This window comes from Falco punctatus (assembly GCF_963210335.1).
Source record: "Falco punctatus genome assembly, chromosome: 10".
NCBI lineage: Eukaryota > Metazoa > Chordata > Aves > Falconiformes > Falconidae > Falco > Falco punctatus.
In genome coordinates, this window is record NC_137590.1 from 6,654,425 (window position 1) to 6,669,999 (window position 15,575).

Consider the following 15,575-nt stretch of genomic DNA (forward strand, 5'->3'; position numbering starts at 1 on the left):
CCCAGAGATCTAACACCAGACAGTAGCAAAAGTGTCAAGAAATGAACACAGCTCTCTAGTTTACTATGCTTCCCAATTCTATAGCACTATCTCGATGAGACATCATGCTGGAATCACAATACTACAAAATTAGTTTGCTTTTAATATTTTAAAATACAACAAGGCTCCTACTGATGTGGGGGATCATGTGTAAGGGTTTGAAGGATCAGCCCCCCCCCTAAATTTTTTCATTTAATAAATCTTGCAAGGGCAGAAGAAAAACGATGCTGAAATTGCTAATAGTCAAGCCCTACCTATAAAGCAGAATCTTCTCTATAAACATTTTCTATATATGCAATGTTAAGTCCCTTTTATTAGAGCATTTGCTCATCCTTGCCTACTGAATACTATCAGAGTAGATGCTATGGAGGATTTCGTAACTGCACACTGCTCCGTTAACTGTAGATCCAGGTGGATTGTTGTATCAGTGTTATGGAACATTGTGGTACCCTAGTGGCAGTCTGTTGGGAGAAAGGAAGTTGATTTGAATGCAGGTCTTGAGCTTGGCCTCTGAACCCCCAGGCAAGAAGGGCTTGGAAGTGCTGCAGTCAGTATTGCTTATCAGAAGGCAACTTGTATCGAAAGATCCAGACCAGAAGCTACACTGATGGGTCCTGGAGAGAGAGAGAGAAAGAGGTCCAGTCCCCTTTGGCTGGAAGGATGAGTCAAGCCAACACAAGGTTTTACTGGGAATGAGTGAAGGGGAAAGGGTGTTCCCAGAGGAGAGAAGGAGATTTTTTTATTATTTTTTTTTGCCAAGATGAAGGAAAAAAAAACCACGACTCCCTATCTCACTCCCCAAATCACACACTTTAAAATACGCAAATGGTCATAAATTCCTGGCTGATCCAGGGAAGCATTTAGGGGTACATTTCAGAGGAATCTTACATACTGTTTTTGTTTGAAACCACCACAGTGATACTTACTGTAACACACTCTTTGCTTTTATCAGCTGAACCTTCCTTTTCCTTAGGGGTGCTGGCTGTCTCTGTGGGCGTAGGCTGCACACTTGAACTGGGTTGGGATGATTTATTTAATGTTTCTGTGCTGATTTCAGTATCCGTTTCTTGCTGTGTTGCGGTAGCTACAATACAGGAAAAAAAGAGAAAGTAGCCACTGCTCACGCGTACCAGTCCACGGTCACTCTTCACAGGCACGTCGGCACCCACACAGCGAGGAGCGCTGGGCCACGGCGTGTTCCACCCACCCACCGTAACTCCCTCAGCAGTGAAACGGGCAACCCAGAGAGCAAGATTACCTGACTGCGTGCAAGACTTCATATGCTCAGGCCAGTGAGCTTGCTGGCATGGATAGTCACAGTAGCTAGTATTCCAACAGCAGTAAAAAATGGCCTCTTTCTTGCAGTTAGCACACCACTGCTTCTTTTTCGTTTCATCCACTGCTTGCTGCTTTTCCAATTCCAGCTGCTTCTTCACCTCAGCAATCAAACGATCTCGTTCTTGTTCCAGGCTCTGACGCATTTCAGCCATTGTTAGTTCTACTCAAAATGCAAAGAAAGATGAGGTTTGCATTTTCCACCCCCCAACAGCAAGGTGCAAAACAATAATTTTCATGAGTTTAAAGGCAATGTGAAATTCAAAGTAATAATCAAAATATTCCCTCAGTTCGGACAACCCTGTTTCATACCTACTCAACAAATGAAAGTCTTCCATCTTCTTTTCTTATTCTGGCACCATGATTTTTTACCCTTTACCGTTACCTTCCATTTGTTTAACACTTTCGCTCTGAGTGTCCCACAAAGGGTCAGAATCCAGGTGTACCAGGTGCAGCATAACCACAAGAATGATGATCCAGCTGCTGCTAACGTACTTCGCCTTTACAAGCCCAAACTTGTGTTGTGCTCCAATATTCACAAAACACAGAGAATTCTAGTTCTCCTCTTGTCTCATAAATAAACAACAACGCATCGATTGTCCACTGTATCTTGGTTTCGTTACAAAGAAAAACATGAAAGTTCCGAGAGGGACACTGACAAAGCTGTAAAAACTCATCGCTACGTGAACAACGCTGTAAATTTGAGCCTTATTTCACGATAGGTCTGAGAGCCACCCACAATTCATGCCGTTATAAACCGATACCTCAGTCACTATGAGTGACCATGATTACAGAGAGCTTGACAGAATCTTCAAGAAAGCGGGCAAGTACAATTAAGGTGTTCCAAGCTGACATACTTTCAACACACCATTAAGGGTGTTTATTTAAAACAGTGGCATGAGACTGGTGACAGAGGGTTTAAAGGATTTTTCTTTTATTTCTGAGCAGACTTAGAGATTCAGTTCTGTGACTGTTGCCATACCCAAGTAATTCTGAAGAATGCTGGACTGCAGCAGTGCAAAAACTGGTCTATCGTTATTTGAAAGAGCAAAATGTTACTAACAAAGGAAAGACGTGAGCCTGAATATGGGGTTACTCAGCCCTTAATTCACTTTGATTCCAGATGTGCCCCACAAAAAGAAAGTCAAAAAGTGGACAAGGACACTATTACACAGTCCTAAGGCCATCTGGACTGCATGTACCTTACTGGAGATTTTATCATGCAATTGCAAACCTCTTCCCACAGTTCAGTGCATTAAAAAAAAGATCATTTAAGAGTAATCAGATTTTAATCATGATTTCATTTCCTGCCCATATGGTTGAGTGAATGTGGAGGTTAAAATCCCCCTCCAAGAAGGAATATTCTTTTATCTGTTTAAGGTAGTGTTTTGACTTTACTTCACGGACAGTCTGGCACAAAGACTGAGCCAAGGTTGTCTATTCACTTCCCATAAATAACCCTGTACACCCACAGCTGATCTGAACCAAAATGTCAGCTACAATCTACAAAGACAGCAGAGGAAGCAGGTTCCCCAGGGGCTGTATTAACAGAATCTGGTTCATATGAGAATTGGTATGAAATAATCAGCATAAAATATCTCATGAGGAGGGATTATCCAATGATGCATAAAAATCAAGAGTTGTTCTGTGCTATCAAAAGCTCTCTTTAGCCTAAATCTGTCTCAGAGGGCTGAACACCTGTTGTTTGGTGTGTGCAGATTAACTCTGGGCACATACTCAGAAGGTGTCCGCTAACATCAGCGCAGCACATTTGAACAAGGTTTTCTGTCTTTCACTTGGGCAATGTGCAGCATCACACGATGAGGGTAATACGCACTGCAAGCATTTGGATTTTCTGTTTGGGACAAAACCTGACACACTGCTTTGGACTGCTGTTTTCATACCTAGGTTATGCTTCATTTCTGACAGCTCCTGTTGATGTAACCATTGGAGTTTTTCTATCTCAATCCTCAAACGCCGAATCTAAATATCAAAAACATAACAGTAATAATAAACAGGGTGGAATGTATAATATGTAATTATTATCCAGAAAAACATGCCCAAAGCAAAGAACCTGATCATCAACTTACATCAAGGCTCCTTCACACAAACATGAGGACAAGACCATAGTAAACCCCAAACCAAAGTCTGAAGTATTCTATATATTATTTTATTATCATAAAAGGTACAGGATTGTTTGAAAACAAGAAGCACTTCTATTGAACTTGATCTTGCTTCCTCTAAAATTAGTTGAGTCTCAGACTTCTCTGACTGGAATAAAAAACCTATTCCTCAGTTTTGTTTGCATTTATTTTCTTTTTAGCTAGATGAGGTTTAGGAAAGAAAATTCTTAATTCAGTGTGGATTAGGAATACAAATGTCGTTGCTCAAAATTGTGGCTTCCTAGTTTTGGTTAAAACAAGCAAAGAAATCTTTACTTAAAAAATTTTAACTCTGAGCTTTATTTGTTCACATTCATGCTTAGTTTACACTGCTTAATCTGCTTTTTCAAAGTTTAAAGGAGACACTTAAAAGATACTAAGTGCTATCTTTGGAGACAAAAAGCAATGTCTAGCATTCCGTAACAAATTCAAAAAGTATTAAAGTATTTTCAAGAAGCATTCACAATTATGGTCATAATCCCGTAAGTGGAATAAGCTACTGCACTAGGAGGAAATTAAAAATGTCTTCCTCTAATGGACAAATGCCTATTTTAAAAAAAGATATTTTCAAAATAAGACTTAATTTCTGATTTTAAACAGTGTGACAATATTAAATCCTCAACAGAAGCTTTAAGGATCTGGCCTTTATGGCTTGCTGCTTATCTTCTAGAGCCCATCTGGTACTTTTTCAGTGTTTTTCTCCACCACTCTAACCGTTGCTTCTAAAACAGCACAGAAATTAGGATCTCTAGACAGTCTCAATATATAACACTTTTTACGTATAGTTACATAGTAAAGTTAAAACACATGCAGTGTTTTGTTTTTTTAATCTCACACTAACCTCAGCTATTGTACTTCCAGTAGTATTTTTTGAAAGATCATTATATATTTCAGTCATTGTTCCTTTGATGGCATCCATCATCTGAAAGACAAAATGGAAAAAAAAATATTTCTTTGATACGTATTTTGAAGAGATACCCACTTTCACTTCCTTTCAGGTACTCTAACATGAACTTACATTACTATCAACAATGCCCTATATCTCTCAAATATATTTATCTGGGTCTGTTTTTAGAGAATTATTTAAAAGGTAGACTATAACACTTTTCATCAGGACTCTGGTTTTTAAGTGTCCTGAACTGGTAAACTGCTTGACCTTCTAGTTTTCCAATAAAAAGCCATTGATGTAATTTACGAACAAAACAAAACACAAAACCAAACCAAAACAAAACCACAAAACACATGAGTTTGGGGAAAAAACTCCATGCAACAAAAAAAACAAACCCCCAAAAAATTCCCACCAAGACCATATGGTTGAGTGAGAATACTGGAAGCTGACAGTTGAGATTAATTCTGATGCTTTTTAATGCCTGGGTACTCAACTTTATTTCCTTATACAATATTCACGTTAATATTTTTATTTAAAGATCTAAGAGAGCAGATGAAAAGCTGCTGTCCCATCCTTCACTGACACAATTATGATAGAAGTATTACACCACATCTTCCCTTTAACGACTTAGCTTCAGTTTTAATAGATGAATACACACTTACGACAAGCTACCAACTGATGAATCTATACAGTGTTTTAAAACAAAAGTGCATTTTTGTATATGTATTATTGGACACAGATGAAGAAATATTAATGTTTACTGTAAATACGATGCTATGGGGATATCTACACCTTTAGGAAAAAACAGAAAATGGTCCAAAACGCAATGAAACGTAAATAAGAAGCAGCAAAGGGGAAACATGAGAAGGGTCTAAAGTGTCTGGGAGCTGCAGCCTGTTGGACACGCACTCTGGGGATGGCAGTGGCACTATTCAGCCAGGTCTGAAAAGACGGCTCTGCGCTCTCACCAAATCTAGCTGCTCCTACCTAGCAGAATGAATTTGCAACATATGGCAACCTGAAAATAAAAGTTATTTCAGAATCTGAAATGTCAAAAATGTGAAAGTTCACTTCAAAATCAAAATTTCAAGAAAACCCTGCTGAAGAACTTACTTTGCTAGTGTATTTAGCAATATCTGCAGCCACATCAGCAGAAGCTGTTGCAATTGGCAAGTCTGTATTAACTGAGGAAGAAAGTGTACTCGCAGATCCAGAACTGGTAACCATAGAAATAGGTTGAGTACTTGTAACCAAGGTTATAGTGGATGTGGAAGTGCTCTGGGTGATCTCTTTTTGCTGCACAGCTAAGAAAAGAGAACATACAGCAGATCAATCACGTTAAACAATTCTGAAAACCAATTGGCAAACTTCTGACTTTAATGTCTAACTGAAATATGTGCACTTAACCATTTCACAGACTTACATTATTTATACAATGGTGCCATTTAATCAATTAGTTATAAAGTGCTCAGCCACTGAACTTGCACATAATTGTAAGGCTTAAAGGTAATGAAGCAAATATTTCTTTGAAACGTATTGTTTTAGACTGGCCAATGCACAAGTCACCCTCAGCTCTCTGTTCCTCCCATCTGAGACTTCTCCATCCCACTTCCTAGGAGTTCGCTTCCTAACCTCTCAATCCGGAGAACTCCCAACTAGCATCATACATATGAGCGTAAGTTAGACTTTGACATTTTCATTTGCCATCATTTTGAAACGTATCATTGAGTTTCTTTTCTTTCTGCTTTGAAACACGGTTTAGTGAGCCGTTGTTGAAGAAAGCCTAGTTAGAATACTTCCTGGTGTTATTCCCATTTTTCTTGTTCTTAATGCTACTGATTATTATTAGTGTTGCAATTGTTTAATACACATCTATCCAGATCAACATTAACCTTTGGTTGGCTGCAGAGCAAGAAATGCAACATTAGATTAACTCATTAAAGCAAAGAACTTATTCACAGTGTTAACTCAAAGAGGGTAAGTTTTCTCATCTTCGGTCAATATTTCAAAGGATCTTAAACAGTGGGTGATTAAAAATTGAGAGTACAAATCAAAATGCAAAGACCCTCAATTTTTCATCCCTAATGACTTATCTACCTTAATATTTAAAAAAAAAATTAAAGGCAATACTCTTCAATCTATTTTTAATGATTCATATTATAAAAGATGTCTTCATTGTCAATATCCTGAAAACAGAAATTGCTGAAATATAACAGTTATCTATGTACTGTGTTTTTGTTTATGCCAATTCAGTATATGAGAAATCTATAGATTTTATAGTTTTCATCTTATGTATTTCTAGAATACAGTATTTAAGATGGAACATTGCTATGATGTGCTTAATAGTAAACATGCTGATAAAACACACACATAGGCTGAACATTTAAAGTTCAGCCCATATTATTAAGCTCTTCTATTAAAGTATGATTCTATTAAAAATAAGACTTCAAGTTTCACAATTATTTTTCTTTCTCACTCAGTATTTCTGTGTCGCATTTGTGCAGTCTACAAGTAGAAAGCTACTGCTTCTTCAACACTTCTTAAATGTCAGTCACAAAAGCCGTCTGGGACCAGAGAAATGTGCCTCTGGTAAACATTTATATATGACCCATTACCTGAAACTTTCTTCTGAATGAAATTACTGGCTTGCCAGCAGTGTTAGCAGAATGGAGAATATCTGTTCATCAGGCACCCCGTTAAACAGTTCAGTTTATTAACTTGCAATTACAAATGAAGCTAGATTTACATGAAGTTGCTGTTCTGTGAAGTGAAGCAATAGAAGCATGGGCTTACATTACCATGTGCCTACTACTAGCAAACCTCTGGCAAATGGATGGTAAGAAAACGGTTGTGAAAACATTCTAAAACGCCATGGTTGTTTGCACATGAAACTAGCATCAAAGTCTTGTTAAGAGTTAAGCAACAGGGATTTCAAAGAAAAATGTAGCCTGGGTAATTTGACTGCTGCCAAAGTACACGCTATGAAAAACTGTGCAGATCAGCTTCTTGTCAGACAAAACTGGATCCGGTTTGTAAATACTGAGGTGATAGGGGTAGTCATGCAAGTGGAATGCTTAACAATTTTATCATATAATCCAGAAAATAATTCAGTTCATTCTCCCAAATCTGTGGTGGCTAAGAATGGCAAAAATATTTACACAGAAACACACACAAACTTTTTGTCATTAAAATAAGGAGACACGACTCTAAATACACACCAGAAAGAGCAGGTATGGTGAGTAAGTTCTTGTATTTTAAAGTCACTTATCAGAGTAGAACCATACTTTTGAGATTTTGTTTATATGGAAGAACTCCTGGTTGGGCAGCCTTGGAGCACAGATCACTACTGGGGAATTATGGCATCACAGGCACATTGAGTTAGAAAGTGTATACCTTTAACTGCTTGTCTTGTCTGGTATCTTGTCCCTTGAGAGGACTGAGGTTGCTGTGACTGAGACTGCTGGCTCTGCTGCTGCTGCCTCTGCACCTTCTGCATGTGCCATTTCTGAGAAGACGTCTGGAATTTATTTGAAGAATTCCACACTACACGCTGCACAGCAGGTGCGGTTTCCTTCGGCAGCAGAGGCCTCTGCTTTTTCACAGGGCTTCCAGTGGCTGCGGATGGAGCACTGACAGTAGAAGAAGCACTAGTAGTTGCTGTCACACCAGCTGGTGGAGTCTGGGCTGCAGAGCGGGTAAGTACTGGAGTTTCTGGTAGAGACTGGGTGCTTGCACTGGAGGAAGGCGGAGTTTTACCTACAACTAAACAAACATAAAATGTAACACCAGCTTTTCACCAACACATCTGATTCATAATTTTCCACCTGATTTTTGGAAGAACTGTATGTACCTTCCAGCCTACTTTGAATTATCTTCCTCAAAAGGCAATTGATACTCTACAAGTAAACTCGTTTCAGTCTAGGTAAAGTTGGTGGCAATTCAGAAGCACCAGTCGTTAAGCAAAACACAATAAAAAGTGCAAAACCCAGAAAAACCCAGCCTGACCCCCTTCAGAAGATATATGTGAAGTTAGCATTTGTTGGGATGTTTCTGGGTACCATTCACACCTGTCATTCCAATTTCTTTCAGGACAAAAATCCACTCAAAAGGAACGACTGGACAGTAACTGAAGAAATAGCATACTAAAAAATTATAAACAAAGGTGAACCGGCACTGATAACCAAATATACATTTATCTATGTTTATGGGAAAATCTTCCAGAGTTTATAGTTGACTTCCACCTATCAGATCAATTTGGGAACTGGATGTTTCCTCCAAGGCTGTGGCCAGAGGAAAAAAAAAGGTCTGGAAGAGAAGGCTGCTGCAGTGACAGGTTTCTAGAAAGGGGCAAAGATCTTCAGATCTGCATGCACCGGATCTCTTTTCTGGACCAAAGCATTTTAATATCTCATAGCCATGAACAAAGGCAGGGGCCTTGGAATCATGGACAGGACACAAATAATGTCTAGAATATATTCATATACGTCTCTCTCTACAGAAATATTGAAATCCACTTTTAATTTCACTTAGAATTACCTGCAGTTTTGGAAGGCCTATGAAAATGTAAAGATTCAACCAAAAGTCATAAAAATTGCAAAATAAATTCTACATTTGTCACAGAACAAACATTATGGATATTCAGAGTTCTACGCTGCTGAAAGGAAACTCAGTGAAACATATTTTATTTAAACCAGAACTATAATGGGCACTAAATACTTTTTTCATAGTCACAAAGATGAAAAATCGTTCCTAAAAATTGCTTTAGCACAAATACTTTTATCTTAATGCAAAAATATAGGTAACAACTCTGTCTTTGATAACAGCCCTCCAGAACAGAAGAGAAAAGGAAGGAAAGAATTTCATCCTACCATCTTGTTTTGGAGGAGGTTCTTTAGACTCTTTCTTGCTTTTCCTTCCTTCACGGCCACAATGATCATCTCCTAGATCGATGACAAGTTCACTCTCAGAATCAGAGTCCAGTCCCAGATGCACAGTTGGAGAGTCTGTTTCATCTTTACCTTTCAGCTTTTCTTTTCCTGTATGCTGTAAACTTTTTCCCTTTTCAGAAAATTCTTTTTCAGTGTCTGTAATTGCCTTTTCTTTGACTGGGTCATCTATTTTCTCTACTTCTGGACTTGTGCTTTTAAGTTCCTCCTTGTCTTCATTCTGTGCTGGGGTCTTAGGTTTTTTTTTCAAGCTCAATGATTCTTTGTCACTTCTTGTACCTTCTTTGTCGTCTCCATCATCTTGATCATTCTTTGATTTCTGATCCTCATCGCTATATTCACTGTCACTGGTGTCAGATTTTTCAGAATCTTCAGAGTCACTGTGTTCTACTGCAGTATAAACAGCTTCAGATATTTCATTTATTCCTAATTGTGGGGAGGAAAGTACATTCCATGCTGACATGAGACTGACTGACATTATCACAAGAAAAAATACTCAATATACTGGAACAAAGTGTATACATACCATTATCTTAACTGTCAGTCCCTTAAGCTATAAACAGTTCCCATAGTGCCCTATCTCAATACCAGAATGTGTAAGAATTCTCTTCCACATATTCCACTTCATATTTTTATTTCATTCAATGGCCCTCCTTTCACTGCTTTTTTCCCCACTACCTGCAAGCTGTTTTGTTAACTCAGGACCTAGTGCTGGCAAATACAAAGAGGAATTATTTTTATCCACGAGAAACCACCTTAAAATCAGTAACACTATTCACCTGATTAAAGTTACTTACAAGTGTGTTTCCAGAATCAATTTTAGACTGTGTAAGTTTTGCAGGAAACTCTCTTAATTTTTTTAGTGTCTAGAATGTCTTTAATTAAGTGCTAGACAACGCTAATGCTTCTGACAGCATTCCGCTCCTGCGTGGTTGGATACAGAAATTTGTGCAACTGACAAGTTAGGTACAATTCTTAAATTTTTCAATTAACAATGCAAATAGTAAAGACTATAAATCTGTCATACTATCTACATCAAAATGGTACAAAAACAGATTTAAAGATGAAAGCTTTTTGACAAAAAATTTAAATGGTAGGTCTCACTGTATTTTAAATTAAACTAGTTCAGTGCGTTCTAGTTGTCTCAAAGACTTCCAATATCCTCTACTCTCGTTTTAATGCATAAGTATTGAAGGTTTTACTATTTGAAAACTTCTTTTAAACTCAAATTCAGAATTTCCTCAAGTGTATCCTTCCGATGTCCACTGTATTCCTAACATACACTTACCTAGTTGTGCTTTACAACTCTCTATTGTCTTGTCAAGATTCAGCTGGAACCTACTACGTATCTGGCGTTTTGGTGAAATGAGTTGCACAGGAGTGGTCTGCTGTTGGACTGACTCACTCAACTCTTTCAGATCCATCTCAGCTTTGCTACGATCTAGAAAAAGAAAAATGAACCAAGAAAAATATTTTACAAAGAGATCACTATTCAAATAAGACAAATTTTACTGAGTAACAATGCAGACAATCTAAAGCATGTTTCACTTCTTTTATAATTATGGGCTAAATAATTATTCTAAAATTATTTCACTACAAACAATGGAATCTTTCTCTCTGATAGCTCATATTTCATATGCAAAATGCATGCATCAATTATGTGGACATTTTCTCCATCAATGTGAAATTATCAAGAATGCATCGTTCAGGTCTGTAAGCTGTCTGACAGCACTTCTAATAAGCTACTACTGTTATTTGCTACTAGTAGTAACATTTTCACAGTATTCATGCAGATTTTGTTTACTGCTATAATAGCAGTTCCTCATTTCTTCCGAGAGAGAGAGAGGCAGCAACTTGTGTGGTGTGATCTCACAAGCCAAATACACAGGCTATAATTTGATCACCCTGGCTTATAGATATGCATTACAGCACACACAAATTCAGTCTAAGTAACATTCAATTGTCCCTTCTGATCCCACAGAAATGGTCATAAAAGAAATACTGAATTTCACACTCCTCATGTCACATATTCATACTGGAAGAGACTAAACATAACACAAACTCTTTCACTTTCAGTGCAAAGTAAATTTTGAGGCAAAGAAGAAGGTTTGAAGTCACCTAAGTACTTTTGAAATATTTGTTCTTTGTATTGGAAACATTTACTAAATGAGATTTTTTTTTCTTCCTGTGCTATGTCACCCAATCCACACTAATTCCCCAGCAGTAAGAGTTATATCACCCTTAGTACAGAATTTGATTCATAGCCTTAGTCAACTACATGGCAGGATGCAAACAAAAGAAAAATGAAGAACGGAGGAAGATGAAGATGAGACATTGTAATACCTCCCCAGGGAACCCACCATCCTAATATATGAAAGAAGTCTTGCAAACCAAATTACTCTAACTTACAAGGAGGTCTCCCTGATGAGGATTTCCAATCTGCCTCATTAATGTCAGTGTTAATACAAAGAAAACAGAGCGGAAGGGCAGACAAGCCCATCCTGGAGAAATCTTCCCATTCTTATCTCCAAAGTCTTTACTTTCTCTCATTACCAATCTGAAAATTTTCACTCCTTACTTAGCCAAACTTGTTCTACCTTTTCTGCCTCTGTTGTACAAGGACAGGTCCTATACTGTCAGGAATACGTCTTTTTTTCCCAAGCAGTCTGTGTATAGCTTGGTCACTGACACCTCCATTGTTCAATTTAGCTAGTCTGCTGGCAACAACAGATGGCTCATTTCCATTATTCTCCCTTCCTTATTGCTGAATTGGGGTATTATTATAGAGTGCCTTCTAGTACTCTACTCAAGGTACATAAATGTCTTTGTTTTCTGGACTTTCACTTTTGTTTTTTCTGAGAGAAATCCTGTCCACATTATGTATGACAATGTGACACAGCAAGTCATATCTGAAAACCACAGGATTCACAGATTAATCTATGTCTGGCACCACTGACACTATTACATGAAGAAGGATTGCCATTTCCTTTCCTATCACCAAAGAGTTTATTTAGCAAAGGAAAATCCCCTATAGCTGAAAAAAATAACCGATATTCTACTCGAAAGCGTACTACCTGTTCTTTTACGGTATTGCTCAGGGACCATAGCATCAGATCCACACTATTTATTCAAAGTATTCTATGCTCCAGTGATGTGTCCCATCTGTGGCTCAAACAACTGCAGCACTACATATTTCTTAAATGTTTTTCCAAATGCATTGTCACCTCAGGTAGGACTACAGACAGCTACAGTGCAGCAGAAATTAACCTATGGTATGTCCACACAGATAGATTAACATGCTGACAAAAACAGTTGTGAGCTTGCATCCAGAATCAGAATATCTGTTTCACCGAACACATGAATTCAACATTTGAGCTCAAGCCTTCCCGAAGTATTTGACTAACACCAAGGGGCAGAATCCCGTATCTCCATGTAATATCATGGTGGAGGTAAAAAGTAGCTAGAACTGAATCAGAATACTCACAGAACAAAGTAGGACTGAGGAAACTTGATTTACATCCATCTGGCTTTCAGAACTATTTTGTCCACTTAGTACTTAATTACTGCATCTTTCAAAATTCCACAATCCCAGAATTTACTTCTATGGAGTTTCAAGACATCCCTAGAGAGGGATGGTCAGTGAGGAGGTAATGTGAAGGCAGCAAGAGAGAAGAAGCCCTAGTAGATCCTAAATCCTAAAGACCATGAGAACACCTTGCCACTGATACACTCAAGAGACTGAGGGAGCAGCAATGTTCATGGAATTACAACCTGTAGAAACTTACCTAGTGTTTAGAAACATTCGTTTATACAGTTCAGCTAAAAAAAACCCACCATCCTTTAACTGCTTCCTCTTATCAACAAGAAGAAACAGTAACAGGAACTTGCATTTATAAAACAAAAAAAGGACAGCCTATTTGATGAAACAATAATTACACACGTGCCTCTCAAAGCCCTTTGTTCATTTAAAGCCACATACAAGCCAGCTCGTTCATATTACTGTGCATTGACACCACTCTAATTTGTTCAGCTCTAACAGTATTAGGTTTTCAAAGGTCAAGACTAACCAAGGTTAAGATTCAGAATGCTTCCTGGAGTGGAAGTTCTCTCTTGCTTAGCAGAAATTGGCGTTGATGCTTGAGGAGAAAAAGGTTTGGGACTGCCTGACAAGCTCCCCGCTTGACCCGTTCTTGTTGGTGCTGGAGAAGCTGAAAAAGCACAAAATCAATAAGGACAGATTTTAAAATAATCACAATAAAGCCATATTCACTGGGAAAAAACAGCTTGTAAACCTACACAGGCAGGGAAAAGATTTTTTTGAAAAAAAATTTCAACAGTATGTTACACCTCCACTACAAGTTGCAACTACCACTTTGATTTTAATTTAATAAAGAAAAAGAAACTGTAAGGAAAATAATTTTCTTTCAGCTATACAGTTGGTCCAAATGTCTGCTTACCCTCAAAACAACTCTGTTTGCAGTGACAGAAAGTTTCTGGCTTTCAGATTTGGTTATTCTAGATTTAACAAATTCTGACACTCTAAATTGCTGTCTATTTTAATTCATGTATGTAAGTAAACACAGAAAACCCTATCTACCCCATTTGCTAGCTACTTTAACAGAGAATTAAGAGTACAAATCACAGTAAGTTTAATCTAGATATCAGTGGCCAAATGTATCTGATAAGGTAACAGAATATTCTAATTTATACAGAGTTTAAGCAAAATTCTGTGCTCTGAGCCTTTAAAATCTCCACGAAATAATGTTTCAAAAGCAAACCTAGAAACTGCTAAACAGTCCAGAAAGGGAAGCATCTGCAGGCCATTACCTAACAACAACAAAAAGTCATTTTTTTCAGCAAGAAACTAACTTTTGTCTTTTAAATCTCAGCTTAATGCTCTGAAAGTGTCATCCTAAACTCACTACTGGATACTTTTTCTTCCTCAGTACATCCAGGATCGTCTATATATTCTCAGATTCCTAAACGGTAGCAGTATCTACTGTTTCTGTAACTTTCCAAGTTCTCTTTTACACATCACTCAAAATACACAACTGAGGCATGCAAATAAGAACATTCTTGTCTAAGGATAGCGCAGTGATACTACCTGAATTATTTTTTTACAGCAATTTCATTTACATTTGAATTGAAACACACAAGATTCCAGCTAAATTTATACATAAAGTAAACATTACAAAAGTTAGCAATCGTTACAATATACAGGTAGAAATGCCAGGTGGGAAACTGAATATTCTAGTTTAACTGCTGTTAAGTTCAATTGAGCATTTCTATGCACTAGGATAGAGGACAGTAAGGCATGAGGAAAAGTTAGAAAAATTCCCCAGAACTGCTATGATAATCAAGAATTCAGAGTAATAGGATAACATCTGACGTCATCTTTTCTTAATCTGACAAAATAGGTTTAATGTGACTTTCCATGATTATCTCCACTACTATAAAGAAATAATAATATGGTATAATAAAAGCTCTGTATTTTAAGACACAAAACAGTACCCGTTAGCTTCACTTTATGTATAAAAGCTGTACACACATATATACATACTGTATGTAGAAAACAAATCATTACTCTATTGAAAAATCCAAGCATTTTCATATAATTAAATTCATTAAGTTACTTAGCCATCAATTTCTTAAGATGGATCATATCACAAGACACTTTTGTACCCACAGCCTAGCCTTTATTGGCTAGAAAGAATAAGACTATAATTAATAAATAAACAAATGGCATTTTATCTAAAAACTGCAACAGAACATACTGATTCAGTTTTCTACAACCAAACGCAAAGTTTTAAACCACACTGATTAATATACTGCATCATTTTTTTTCAGGCAGCAACATACTTTTAGTTATGGATTAAGATAGTTCGCCTGAGTGCCACAAAATTAGCTAGTGTCTGACTGCATCACAAGTCTGAGAAGTCTGTATTCCACACTCCTTTTTCTCTTTATCCACTCTGCCTATGGAACTGTAGTTTTATTGTATTTTAGCTACTCAGCTGGGAACACTATAAATTTAAGCTCATTGCCTTGAAAAAGGGCTATCAAATTTTAAACAGAATACCTCCTTAACCAAGACAATTCTAACACTTTTTGTATTTATTTCCACTCTACATCCATTTTGATAGTTACAACTATCCTGCTATTTGAACTGAAGGGGTTTGGTTAGTTTTCATGATTATTTTTTCC

At 37.4% G+C, this 15,575-nt stretch overlaps 1 protein-coding gene across 13 annotated transcripts in view; it reads right to left on the reverse strand.

Annotated features, from left to right (window-relative positions):
- ZMYND8 (zinc finger MYND-type containing 8) overlaps positions 1-15,575 on the reverse strand; it is a 76,862-nt gene that overhangs the window by 5,240 nt on the left and 56,047 nt on the right. For 12 of the 13 annotated variants that reach the window (XM_080404939.1, XM_080404940.1, XM_080404938.1 and 9 more), the window contains 9 exons: positions 13,439-13,579; positions 10,660-10,812; positions 9,294-9,797; positions 7,819-8,187; positions 5,539-5,729; positions 4,378-4,458; positions 3,279-3,357; positions 1,298-1,537; positions 966-1,123 (listed from right to left, as the gene is read on the reverse strand). In XM_080404939.1, coding sequence (XP_080261065.1) covers positions 966-1,123; positions 1,298-1,537; positions 3,279-3,357; positions 4,378-4,458; positions 5,539-5,729; positions 7,819-8,187; positions 9,294-9,797; positions 10,660-10,812; positions 13,439-13,579 — 1,916 coding nt within the window. Of the gene's footprint in view, positions 1-121; positions 654-965; positions 1,124-1,297; positions 1,538-3,278; positions 3,358-4,377; positions 4,459-5,538; positions 5,730-7,818; positions 8,188-9,293; positions 9,798-10,659; positions 10,813-13,438; positions 13,580-15,575 lie in introns of those variants that run through there. The other variant, XM_080404935.1, reaches the window with a different exon arrangement.